Source organism: Coenobita brevimanus, chromosome 89 (assembly GCF_032717465.1).
Source record: "Coenobita brevimanus isolate Jiangsu-jjx chromosome 89, ASM3271746v2, whole genome shotgun sequence".
Classification (NCBI taxonomy): Eukaryota; Metazoa; Arthropoda; class Malacostraca; order Decapoda; family Coenobitidae; genus Coenobita; species Coenobita brevimanus.
Window position 1 is genome coordinate 21,691,395 of NC_137042.1, and position 13,224 is coordinate 21,704,618.

Genomic DNA, 13,224 nt, shown 5'->3' on the forward strand with positions numbered 1-13,224 from the left:
TTAAACCATTCATACAGCACTTGGGCAACCGCGGCTTATTTAGGATCACTTAATTTTTTCCTGTTTGTCATAGATTCTGTATTTTCACTTGCAGCATAATATTTAAGTATTTTTTCACGAGGTCTCTTGCAGTCATTCAGTCAAAGTTCTAGCCCCACAATCGTCTCATAGCTTGTATGCTGCAACTCCTCTGTCTGGTTCCTTCAGAATTTTCACCTTTTCTCTGATATTTAGCACTTTTTTTGTTTTTCAATGATTCTGATGACTGCATTCACTACCATCGCCACTACGTTTCTCTGAAGTAATTTTCAGAGTTTAAGTGTGTATTTTTTATGGCAGTATTTTGTCCACACTGACAGAGCAAAGAAGGATGAAATCACCCATGTGGGTGACATGGATCAAGTAAGGCCAGTCTAGCTAAGCACTTTAGCTAGCTTGGGGACATGTGTAACTTGTCCTTTAGCCAGGCTTTTGAGCTATCCTGTCTAATGATTGTTCCATACTAGCTAATTAGCTTTCCTGAAGAAGAGTTTCACTTGACCCAAGCTGGCTCATGAGCTTGGATAAAGAATGAGTTAGTGTGTTGCTGCTGCACTTTCTAAGACATGGCAGTAACCACTGAAATTAAACATGATTTTTTGCGGTGACGAAAATTTCTCTGTTTAATAAGTTTATTTGATTTTTATTTATTTTTTTATTTATTTTTTATTTTTAACTGATATTTTTGGAAATTTGTTATTTAGGTTTTGGATATTGCACTGTATCAGAGCTTTGGCAAAAATTACCCCTGATACAGTAGATGTAATGATGTGTTTTTTGGTGATAGTAACATTAATGGGCCGGGTTGCTGTTTCATAGGTGAAATGGCCAAGTGACTGTGATATAGCAATGTCAGAAAGTGCTGATGCAGCCTTAAGTTTATTTGTGGCATACTGTACAGTGGGTAAAGTTTTGTTGTCAGAAGTTGGAAGACAATCCATTTATTTATTGTAATTGTGTGTGTGTGTGTGTGTGTGTGTGTGTGTGTGTGTGAGAAGACAATCCACGTATTGTTATTGTGTGTGTGTGTGTGTGTGTGTGTGTGTGTGTGTGTGTGTGTGTGAGGGCAATTTATGTATCGTTATTGTTTGCGTGTTTGTGTGTAAAGGCAATCCATTTATTGTTTGCGTGTGTGTGTGTGTGTGTGTGTGTGAAGGCAATTATTTATTTGTGTGTGTGTGTGTGTGTGTGTGTAAGAAAAAAACAAAGGCTCAGGTTCTGCAAAACTTGTCCTTTCCAAAGAAAATTGAGCCAGAGGAAGCTAAAATCAAGATTTGTTCACTTTGGTATGCTAGGACACATTGCATTTAAATGACTGGAGATGTTAGTCATTACCTGGGATACTGCAAGTTGAAGGACATAATTAAATGTGTTGTTGAAGGTAAGGGTAAAGTTATGATCATGTTTGTATCAAAAGATGATGGAATTATAAGACAATTTAAAGGGCAAGATTTCTTGTATCCCAGTAAGAAACAGGAGAAATGTCATGTCAGGTGTGTTAGAACTTCATCTCATGATTGTTTTAGCAACTTGTTTTGGTGAACACTAAAGCCTCGTATCATGATTGTTTTAGCAACCTGTTTGGGTGAACACAGGTGGAATAGTGAAAGGTAGAATTATCAGTTAATGAGTGGCAAGGAGTAGATATACAGCTCAGTAGCATACAGAATGAGAGTTTCATGATTTCATCCATTAGAGGAGGCAAAGGAAGAAAGGTAGGCTCGGGTATCCCATGGAGTTCCTGAATGTTTTGTTTGCTATTGTGTGAAATAGTTCATGTTACGTTATCAGTGTATGCTTTTCTGTTGTGTTTATCATCAATGTTCATTTTGAAAGTTCGGAAACTACTGTAATTGACAAGTTTATATTAGAAATAATGAAATTGGTGAATACTGCTAAGAGAGGAAAATAGAGAGAACAAAAAAATTATTTATCATCAGTATTCATTTTGAAAGTTCTGAAACTATTATAATTGACAAAATTATGTTAGAAATAATGAAACTGGTGAATACTGCAAAGAGAGAGAGAGAGAGAGAGAGAGAATTATTTCACTTGCAGTCAGAGACAGCTAGACTTGTAATAAGGGGTCATGGAACATATTTCTAGATGCTGTAAATTCATTAGTGGTAAACATGACTATGGAGTTTTAAATGCCCCTGTATGTTCAAGAATGCTTATAGAAAGCTCTAATCCAATAAAAGAAATTGTGAACACTGTAGACACAGTGGCAGGTGAAAGACTATGAACAATGTGTTGTTTGCTTGGATGAACTTGGTGTATAATTTTGCTGAAGTGAATATGTCGTACAGTGATAGCAATGGTAATACTGTATTTCAAATGAAGTAATCAGCACCAAGTTGAAGTGAACTTTACTGTAGATGTGCTTAACACTGATACCCATACTGAACTCTGATATTAGAATGGACTGTTAGTGATGTCATTATGCCAACATTTTTGTCAGGCCATGGGTATATGTGGCAAGAGAGATGGGTTCTTATTTACAGTAGTTCATTGCAAAAGTTTGATTGTGCCCTCCTTAGATCTATTCTGTTATAAATGAGAAGCTGAAGTTCTAATGTTTGTTGGCTGTAATCAGGCTTTGTGCATCTTTATGTATATGCAAAGTGCTTATCCTTCATCCCCCCCCACACACACACACTGACTGCGCTCCTACCCCTCAAAGGGTAATTTGTTGCAATAATTGTCACCATATTTCTTTACCCATATTTCTGCATAATTGAGCTTTAAATATTCAATACTTTGTTTTTGTTATACGCATATAAATTTCAGTGTACCTCTTCTGTATTAGCATAAAATGTATATACACCCTTAGAGCTAAAGAAATTATGTAAATGACATTGTTAGATCATATGTGATGCATGCTGATCAGTATGCCCTTATAACAGTTCTGCATGAAGAAAGAATTAAATATTTTTGCCACAGAAAGCAGTGTTGTGTGTTCCATTTAGAAATCATGTTTAGGAATAACTGAGTGAGAAGCTTGGGTACATAATGTCTTTCAGTTTAGTAATAGCACAGCATTTAAAATTTTTGCTCTGATCTCCTCGTGTTTGTAGGAGCTTAATTTTATATAAAGCTTTTACTGTGTATCTGCATGTAATTATAAAAGTGATTGAAGTAACACCTGATTCTCCAACAGAATGTGGATAGATAGGTTAAGTACGCCGCTTGACGATTTATGGTTCAAGACGGACTTTAGAGATGTGGGGCCTAATGGACTCACAGCAACAAATGATTTCCTCCATGAGGTTAAAACAGAATGGTAAGTTTTCCTTCCATTTCATGTTTCTTTATCCTTAAGTTTATAATATAGTGAAGTCAGAGGTATTGGTTAATATCCCTAGCTGTAGGTAACTTTAACTTGTGTGTGTTCTGATTTTTGTGTGTGTTCTGATTTTTAGGTATGTTTAGTGATGTAAAATGTTTTGTCATTGCTGTATATTTAGTGGCTGAAGCCAGCAGACAGTACTTTTAACTTTTGAAGTTGATTTTTAAGTTTATCCATTCACTCGATGTAGTGCTGCTCTCGGGTGGCTGCCCTTTCCTCTCTTCCTTCCTTCTTTCCATCCTTCTTCTTATGTTGTTCTTTCCTTCATTCTTTCCTCTTCCTTCTGTCTACGGGTGACTCTACACTGAGTGACAGGCGAAATGGTTTCCTGTACACCAGGAAACCATTCACTGTGCTGGGTGGTAACCATATAACCAAACTATGGCTTCTGGTGGTTTAGTGGGTAATTAAGGTGCTTCATCTGGATTGAGCCCGTGTTGGTTCATATCTAAGGGGAGGTTGGGGTTTATTGCTCGCATAATGCTACGCAGGGATGAGTGAGGCAGGTCACTCTCATCTTAAATGTCAGCTCTGGGCTCCTATGCTCCTCATGGGACAACACAGGTTTAGGTGATGGATGTATGGGAAAATATTACTCAGGAAGATAAAGAAAAAATTTAGACTTGCATCACAGTGAGTGGTTGACATACAGCACTCATACATTTCTGAACCCAGGGTGCAGGTTTATTAATATTTTGGCAGGGCTTTTACAAAAAGTTTCTTTGAAATTTTATAGTAATTGCAGTGAACTGTTCATGAGACATGTGTTGTACAGACTGGAATTCAATAAGTGGAATGAAAAAAAGGTTATGGTTGTATATACTGTATGCATTTTTACACCATTTGGTGGTACAGTATTAGTTTTGCATACTTAGCTTGTACCACAGCACACTGCACTGGGGTACTTGCTGTGCGTTTGGCCCAGAAATAACTCAAAACTTTTTGCCAAGCATTTTTGGCTACTCTTAAATTTAGTTACACCTGTATGAAACCTATGTTGTGAGACGTAGCAAAGGCTGAATTGTCACGTGGATGCCTCAAAAATATAATAGGACAATAATAAAAACATTTCAATAGGTAAATTCAAAACTGCATAGTAGCACTAACTTTCCACCTCCTGCACTGCTACCAGTTGATATATGTTCTTAAAGCCATTATGGATAGAAAGAAAAATGGCCTCTGAACATGTTGGGACAAACAGAAATGAGAAACCAAATAGTTCAGGAGCTAGAGGAGTTTTGGGTGGGGGGAAGTTGTGTGTGAAATAATCATACACGGTGTACTCTCAGCTGATTTTCATCTACATTTTTAAAAAAGTGTTCTTAGTGGTGTTCAAAGAAGAAATGTCTTACCTGAGAATGTGAGTGGCAAAAATGATATTTTTGGTGATTTGGTTGAAGAAGGGGAAGCAGTAAGTATTGAGATATATGCAGATATGATGAAATGTAATGGAAGAGGGTGAAGTGCAGTATCTATGAGAAATATGCCAGAATGCTGGGATAAGCAGATTTGTACAACTACGTAGAGTGGAAAATGGTGCTCTGATGTGCTGTTGTACAAGAAAACAGTTAACTGATACGAGTTCAGAAATTGTCTTGACATAATATCAGCTAAAAGTTTGGGGAAATGCAGCGATATGAGATGTTTGGAGCAAATATTTTCTGTAACACAGACAGTTGAGAAAATGTACAAAAGACTGGTGTTTGTCATATGTAAATCTGGAAAAAACTCTTGCTGAAATTAATAGTGAAGTATTGCAGAAAATTTTACATGTGTATGTTGTAAATGGAAAACTGCTGAATGCTCAAAAGAGTTTATGTTATACAGAAGCATGTGTAATAAGAGATGGATATTAAGTAAATGCAGTGAGTCAAGGATGTTTGATGTTCTTATGGCTGTTTTTGGAAAAGTGGTGGAGCTCCTGATATGTGGTGAAGAGTTTAGTATTTCAAGTCTGATGCATGTGGATGATGCTGTGTTGCTTTGCTGAAAGTGAAGATGGTCTCAGTAGACTACTTTGGACTTTGGTAAATGTGTGTGAGTAGTATAGTTTGATAATCCTCTAATTGTAGAAAAGAGTAGATGTGGTTATTGAGATAGTGGGAGACTCTGAGAGTAACTTCAAGAGTTTAATTATCTTCATGCAGTAACAGAAGAGGGAGGTAATTATGTTGATAATGAAGTGGATGGTTGATTGAATAAGGAAGAAAGTTGGCAAGTGCCACAGAGGCCAATAAAGGATTGACTATGGAGGGTGGAAAAGAGTTGCATGAAGGTTTATTAGCTCTCACATTAACTTATGGGTATAAAACTTTGGTATGGCATTTATTTTATTATAAAAAAAAAAAAAAAAAAAAAAATGGAAATGAGACTGTCAAGGAATATGCATTTTTTTGGTTTAGAGTGAAATAGAAACAAGTGGAGGTATTTGTGAAAAAAACTGAGCAAAGAAGTCTCTTAGTGAAAGAGTTGAGGAGTGTCTGCTTAAATTATGTGATAATATCTAAGGAATATAAATTGGATGGTAAAGGGAATGTATGATTGAGTTTGATGGTGCGTGGTGGCATGTTTTGCCAAGAAGAATTGGAAATGAGTGTGAAAAAACAAGGTATGGAAGTTGATGCAGCAAAGATATTGAGAAAGGATTAAAATGGATGCATGAAATGTATATGGAGAAGCACATAACAAAGGCTGGGCTCCCCATTATTAGCTAAGTAGTCGATGGAATGACCATCCAACCATCCATCGTCCAATCCTACATTGCCCCATGAATGACTTATCTGTTTGCTGTGTGTGAAAATCTTCTCTAAATTGAGATACAAAAAATGTGCTGATAATTTTTACTTGTGGGGTAGAACAAGAACTCCAAAGCCTTGAATTATGGAGAATATCTGTCTCATTTCATTGGGCATGCCGTATGATTGTTCTCTCACTTTCATATTTTCTCTTTCTTTTTTTCAGGATCCTACCTCACCCCATCATTAAGGTGGGAATTTGGCTTGGGGATGATTATGATGATGAATATAGAAGAAAAATTATGTGAACTGCTCAGAAAACAAGAAATTGTAATGGTTTCATAATCATGTGTAAAGGTTAATGGGCATCTAAGTGAATGGTTCATGATCAGTGTGGGCGTATGACAAGGTTGTGTGATGTCCCCATTGTTGTTCAATATATATATGGATAGGGTGATTAGAGAAGTAAAAACACAAGTAATGGAGAATTGGGATGCTGTTGGTAATGAATGGTGATGGATGGAATATCTCAAATTTGTTGTATACTGATGATGCAGTACTACTTGCAAATACCGGACAAGAACTTGGTAGACTAGTGCAAAGGTTTGCTGATGTCTGTGAGTGTTGTGCCTTGAAAGCAAATGTAGAAAAGAGTAAAGTGATGATAGTCGAGAGAGGTGACTCCCAGTGTGATGGTACAGTGAATGGAGAGAGACTGGAAGTGGTGAGAGAGTTCAAATACCTGGGTACAGTGAACGAAAAGAGAGGAAGATGTGCAAAAGTAGTGGAAAGTAGAGTGACACAAGGAAGGAAAGTAGCTTGTGCAATGAAGGCCTTGATAAGAAACAGAGGCTTGAGTGTTGCAGCTGCATTAGGCTTACATGAAGGAGTGTTAGTGCCAACTTTAACATGTGGATGTGAGACTGTGGTGTGGCATGAAAATGAAAAATCAAGAGTGAGAGCAGTGGCGATGGGACTGCTGAGGAATGTATGTGAAGTACAGAGAGTGGATAGGATACGAAATAATGTGGTTCGTGAAAGATGTGGAGTGAGGAAGTATGTGGACATCAGAATCGAAGAGGGTGTACTGAGATGGCATGGTCATGTGGAGAGAATGGATAACAATAGAATGGTGAGAAAGGTATATCTGAGCAAATTTGAAGGAAGGAGGAGGCGAGGTAGACCAAGAAGGTGGAGGGATATGGTGGATGAGTGTGTGAGGAAGAGAGGTTTGGAAGTCGTTGAGGCTAGGGGACTGACAAGAGATCGAGCTGGCTGGATGAATATTGTGAGGAGAAGCACATGATCAGGGATTTGGCACCCTTTTTTTAATGCAGCAGCATCCGGATTGACTCGATCGGATATGTTTATGTGAAGCTACAGAATGTGGTGAATGTTTTTGATGTATCAGATAGAGCCAGTATTCTGGGGGCTTGAATGTTGAGTGAATGGAAGCGTGGCCCATTGGATTGGGTAGATTTGGGCTGTCAGGATGTTGCTACTCCTCACCTTGCCATAGGCTGGGAAAGGAGGTCCGGATGATGATGATGGTGGTGGTGATGGTGATGATGATGATGATGATGTAATGGTTTCACCTGTAGGATGGAACTAAGAATTTTGTAGATTTGAATGATTGAGTGGATATTTGGCCCTTTTCAGTGGGCATTTTTTGGTAGCTTCTCCGACTTTTGTGTATTTTCCTTCACTGGTGAAAGCTTAAACTGAATTGGGATGATGACAGTACTGTTTTTTTTAAATAATAGTAAAAAAAAAAAAAGAATTGGCTTGACTGCTAATCTTTCATTGCACGACAGGCCACACTTCTGCCCAAGTTCTCCACCCGAGGACAACGACACAGATGTTGAGATAGATGTGGAGACAGTGGGAGTCCCTGTAACGTTAACTCCAGATGTCAACCTTGGCTCCACGGCCTCTCCAGAAGAACTCAACCTGACATCAGCATTGCCGTCCTCTGTCTTCATATCTGCGGAGATTTTGGAGGGTGAGGCTGCTGGAAATATCACTGAGCTGGAAGTGTCATTACCGTCAGACCTGGACACACTTCTCAACAGTGACTCTGGAGTAATACTAGAAGAGAACTTAGAGGTGGACCTTGTGGCAGAGACCAACAGTGGAACCAGAAGTGGTGGTGGTGTTGGTGATAGTGGTAGTGGAGCCAATGATGGTTCTCTTGTGAGTGGTGGTGTGACTTTGGATGATCTCTCCAATAGTGAATGGGCATCAAATTTTAGCAGTACAAGTGATAGACAACAGCAACATTCCGTAGATTTCACCACTCAACCCACATCTAAGTTTGTGACGCTAGACTCAACTAACACGCTTCCCTTGGCAGTATCGGGGCTTCAACTTAGTACAAGCAATGTGACGGGTGATGAGATTCATTCTTCCTCTTTACCCTCTTCATTTTCCACATCATCAGCATCTGTAACATCATCCTCCATAACATCCACATCATCATCATCATCCACTTCCCTATCCACTTCCTCAGCAACTAGTCTAAGTAACAGCTTACAGTGTGCCTCCTCCAATGTAATAAGTGAAAAGGTTGGCAGTGAGTGTCCCAGCAGTGAAGGTAGTGGTAGCCAAGTGTTGACAACTACACACCAAGAATCCTCGTCGCCTGATGCTTTGAGTGGACTTCTTCAATCCAATAATAAAAATAATGGTAGCAACGTCTTAAGTAGTGCAACAACAAATAATATGGTGTCTCAAAAATTGTTCACAGCAACTACTCGGACAAACGACAGCTTGTCAAACAGTGAAAGCAACAGCAGTGCAGCAGTTTTAACCAATGGACCTAGTAATTCTTTAGACAGCTCAAAATGTGCTAAAGTTGATCATTATATGTTTCATGAAACTTGAAATTTGTCCTAAAAATAAAAGCCAGGAAATCATTTGTTTAGAATCATTTCATTTCTTTAACTTATTTTTATACCAAATGCACAGGAAAATAATAAGATGTGTTGATTATTCCATGTCTTAATGTGTTTCATTCAAGATCCTCATTCTGTTTTAGTTTTATACATTTTGGATCCTCAGACACAAGTTAAGCCATGCATATTCATGCTTCATGTTGAGGTTTTTTTTATCTGCTCAAATTAATCATCTTGTATAGATAAAAAGTACAAATAAATAAGTATGTCATTGCTTTGCATTTACATAATCCATAAGAGGACTCAAGGATGTCACATAATTAAGCAAAAATATTGTTTTTAGTTTTGATATGGCATTGTAGGCAGAAATATGTTGTCAGTATTTTTTCATGTAGCTATTAGGTTTTTAGCAAATTATTTAATCCTTTGTCTTTTCTTATGTTTTGTTATTCTAATGATAGAGAAGGATTGTAGCTATGTTGATTGACCATAGGCTATGTAAATTCAGACCAAAAACTAATCCTTGAGAAGTGCAGCAAATGTTATGATGCTGAAATTTCTGACCTGAGATACAGTGTTTGTCATTACAGTTACTTATTAATGGTACAGTATTCATCTATTTGAATATGAAGATAAAGGACGTACTGTAACTACGTGACCAGAGTTTATCATCTGATATATTCATAATACGTAAGAGTTTTTGAGTGAGTGTTTATTTACTATCTGTGCATATATGTATTGCTTAAGATCATACCAGAGTTTTTAGTTTGGGTGATTAAAAGAACCTCCATGCAGCTGTATCCTGGCACAGCAGCAGACCTTTACACTCTCCCTGTCTGCTCCTCTGCACATGAAATTGATTGACTTTTATCCGTCCACCGCTTCCTTGATCAGTCTTTTCTTTTTCAGCCCATCCTCACTGTAATATGCAAATAAAGCTGATATGAAGTTGATTATTGACATTGCAAATATTACTAATATATACTGTACGGTAGATGCTCGCTTTAACGAACACCGATTAAACAGAAGCCCGAGATTACAGGAAATTTTTCCGGTACACTACTTTGGCCCTATTTAATAGAAAATTTATGATGAAATGGGCATAATTCCATTAAGAAAATTCTGTACACAATAAAGCATTTCTGGGGGTATTAATTATGGGTTCAGACTACTGTGTTTAGCATTGAGAAATAGCATAGTTTGCTAGGTTTGGGTTGCCTTCAAGGATTTAGCAGAAAATAGATTGAAGTACAAGAAAATTTTCCTTTATATTGAGCCTTGGTTATGAAACTCAGTTTAGTAGAAAATTCGAGGTAGCGGAATGGGGGTTGGCTCAATTAGTTCATTGAATATATATATATATATATATATATATATATATATATATATATGTATATATTCAATTAGTTCATTGAATATATATATATATATACACACACAGTATATATATATATATATATATATATATATATATATATATATATATATATATATATATATATATATATATATATATATATATATATATATATATACACACACAGTATATATATATATATATATATATATTCATTTCGTTTTTTTTATAAAGGCTCCAACATGCTTGCATGCATTTGCCTTGATCACCTAATGGTGGCTGTCTATGCTGCTCAATCTGTGGCAGCCTCCCAATTCAGTCCCTTATCTCTGAGGTCTCTCTCTGACCTCGTCCCAGGTTTTTCTCGGTCTCTCTCTCACAACCCCACCCCCAAACATTCACACTTCTCACCTTCTGCACCCAGTTGTCATCCCCCATCTTCTCCGTATGGCCAAACCATCTCAGTCTACCCCTCTTCATCACATCACAAATACTCTTCAGTCCCATTCTTCCTCTCAATTCTTCCATCGTAAACCTAGCTTCCACAGATCTCAGATTCAAGGACACACTGCACATGCACCCAATCATTGTAATTTTTGTACCTTTGAGCATATGAATATCATCTTCCTTTAATTCCCAGGTCTCCCTAACATACAGCATTACCCTCCTAACACATGCCACATACAAAGATCCATTAGCGTTGAGGGATAGCCCTCTGAATTCCAGGAGAGGGAATAGCCCCCTGAACATCTTCCAACCACTCCTCACTCAAGCCACAGGAAACCCCAGAAAGATGTTAATGACAGAACCACCTTCAGACATCATCATCACATACTGTACCACTCTCACAAACACTGCTCTTCCACTTCCTTCCTTCTCACCAGTATACTGGACCACTCCCTTTTCCACACCACATAAGGGTGCCTCTACCAACATTACCTTCTTTTATGTAAAAAGTTGTGACATTTTGCAGCCCATCCCCTACTTCTAATGAGGACTGCCTTTGCATGTAATAGGGTATATAAAAGCCCATGTTGCTTAGAAGCAAAGTGGGGATCATCTCTTTGGCTCAGTGGTAATGTGCATGCGTATTAAGAGCGAGGGCACAAGATTGAATCTCGGTCAGACCAGTGCTTAATTTGTTGAATTTCAGTTCGGTTATTACATTGCATGGCAGCGGTGTGGGATGTAAGGCGAGGCGTGCAAGGCAATGATGATGATGGTTAGCTGATAGCGTCCTATTCCTATCATCCCGGAGATGAGCTGTGCGGTATGGTCTACAGCGTCCCCAGTGGTGGCCTCTGATGCTACACAACTGTGTGCTCGAAACTGACCAAATTAATCACCAAAGGGAGAAAAGAATGATGTAATGGAGTCTATAAAAGCCTGTGTTGCTTAGAGGCAAAGTGGGGATCCTTTCTTTGCCTCAGTGGTAACGTGCACACGTATGAAGCGCGAGGACCTGAAATCGAATCTCGGTCAGACCAGTGCTTACTTTGTTGCGTTTCAGTTCGGTTATTACATGCATGTTTATTGTCCACTCTGTACCTGAACTCCATATGTTCTCGAGGGATTTCATATCTGCAATTCCCTTTGAGACTTGACCACTGAACACACTTACAAATTTACAGTACTATTGTTCATCATCCAGACCTCCATTCCTACCCAATGGTGATGTAGGGTCCAGAGAGCCAGAAAAATGATAGAATGATATTAAACAAAGTTTGTCCAACTGTATGAGCCACACTCCCAGTCCCTCACCATTCAAGCTCCAGAATCTTGGTTCCACCTGACAGGTGGAGTCAAGATTCCAGGCTCTTTACCTAACTACAAATCCTATCTTCACACTTGTATTCTTCAGTTTGTGCTTCTGACATTATCATATCCTGCAGCATCTGTTGTCAAACCATCTGATAATCATATCTAAACATACAATTTAATGCTAAGCAAGTACTGCAGCTGAAAATATTTAAACTTTATTCCAGTGTCCCATTAAAAAAAAAAAAAAAACGATCGTGTATTTCCCTGGTTACTATTTTAGAAGGCAAATTTAAGCACAGGCTTACACTGCAAGGTAAATATTTTCAATCTGGATTTATTCTCCTTGCATTTGCACCACCGGCTTTCTAACTCTGTTGTGCTCCTCCCAACTTACACCGCCCTCACTCATGTACCTCTCCACTCCATCCCTCCAGTTCATCCTCGGTCTCCTCTTCCTCCCCACCTCACGCGCACACACACACTTCTCATCAGTCTCTCTCTCTCCTCATCCTCACCACATGGCTAAACTACACTAGTGTGTTTCTCCTAACATTTTCTCTTATGTCCATACCCACATCACAACGCTTCTTTACTTCCTCATTTGTTAGTCCGTCTCTCCATGCAACTCTACATGCTCCTCTCAGATACAGTAACTAATTTCCACTGCTCTCACTCTTGTCTTGTGTCCTTCCCACAAGGCCCAAGATTAGCTCCCATATGTTACGTTAGGTATCACAATACCTGTACTATTATGCAGCTACTTTTTAACTCCCATGCTTAGTTCCCTGTTTCCTTCCTCAGCTTTCAGTGAACCCGCAACCATTCTTCCTTGATGTACCTAAGCACTTCATCCTCTAAACTTCCATTCTTACTCATTACACTACCCATGAAGTAGCTTGCATTAATTGCAAGAAGGCAAGTTAGAGGTGGAGTGAAGGACTGCAGTTGAGTGAAGATTAGGTTCGTGTAATTCACCGGGTCGGTCAGGATCACGTGATGGTTTTGTGATCATCGGCATTTTACCCTACCGGAAGAGAGCTGAGAGCTCATATAGTCCGATCTAAGGGCAAAGCCTTGACCTTCACACAC

At 38.5% G+C, this 13,224-nt stretch overlaps 1 protein-coding gene across 1 annotated transcript in view; it reads left to right on the forward strand.

The window, feature by feature from the left end:
* The window catches only part of LOC145411444 (enhancer of polycomb homolog 1-like), a 72,069-nt gene extending 62,838 nt beyond the window's left edge, over nucleotides 1-9,231 (forward strand). The window contains exons 10-11 of the mRNA XM_080281486.1: nucleotides 3,200-3,322; nucleotides 7,938-9,231. Coding sequence (XP_080137612.1) covers nucleotides 3,200-3,322; nucleotides 7,938-9,006 — 1,192 coding nt within the window. The 3' untranslated portion in view covers nucleotides 9,007-9,231. The remainder of the gene's footprint in view (nucleotides 1-3,199; nucleotides 3,323-7,937) is intronic.
* Nucleotides 9,232-13,224: the final 3,993 nt, after the last annotated feature.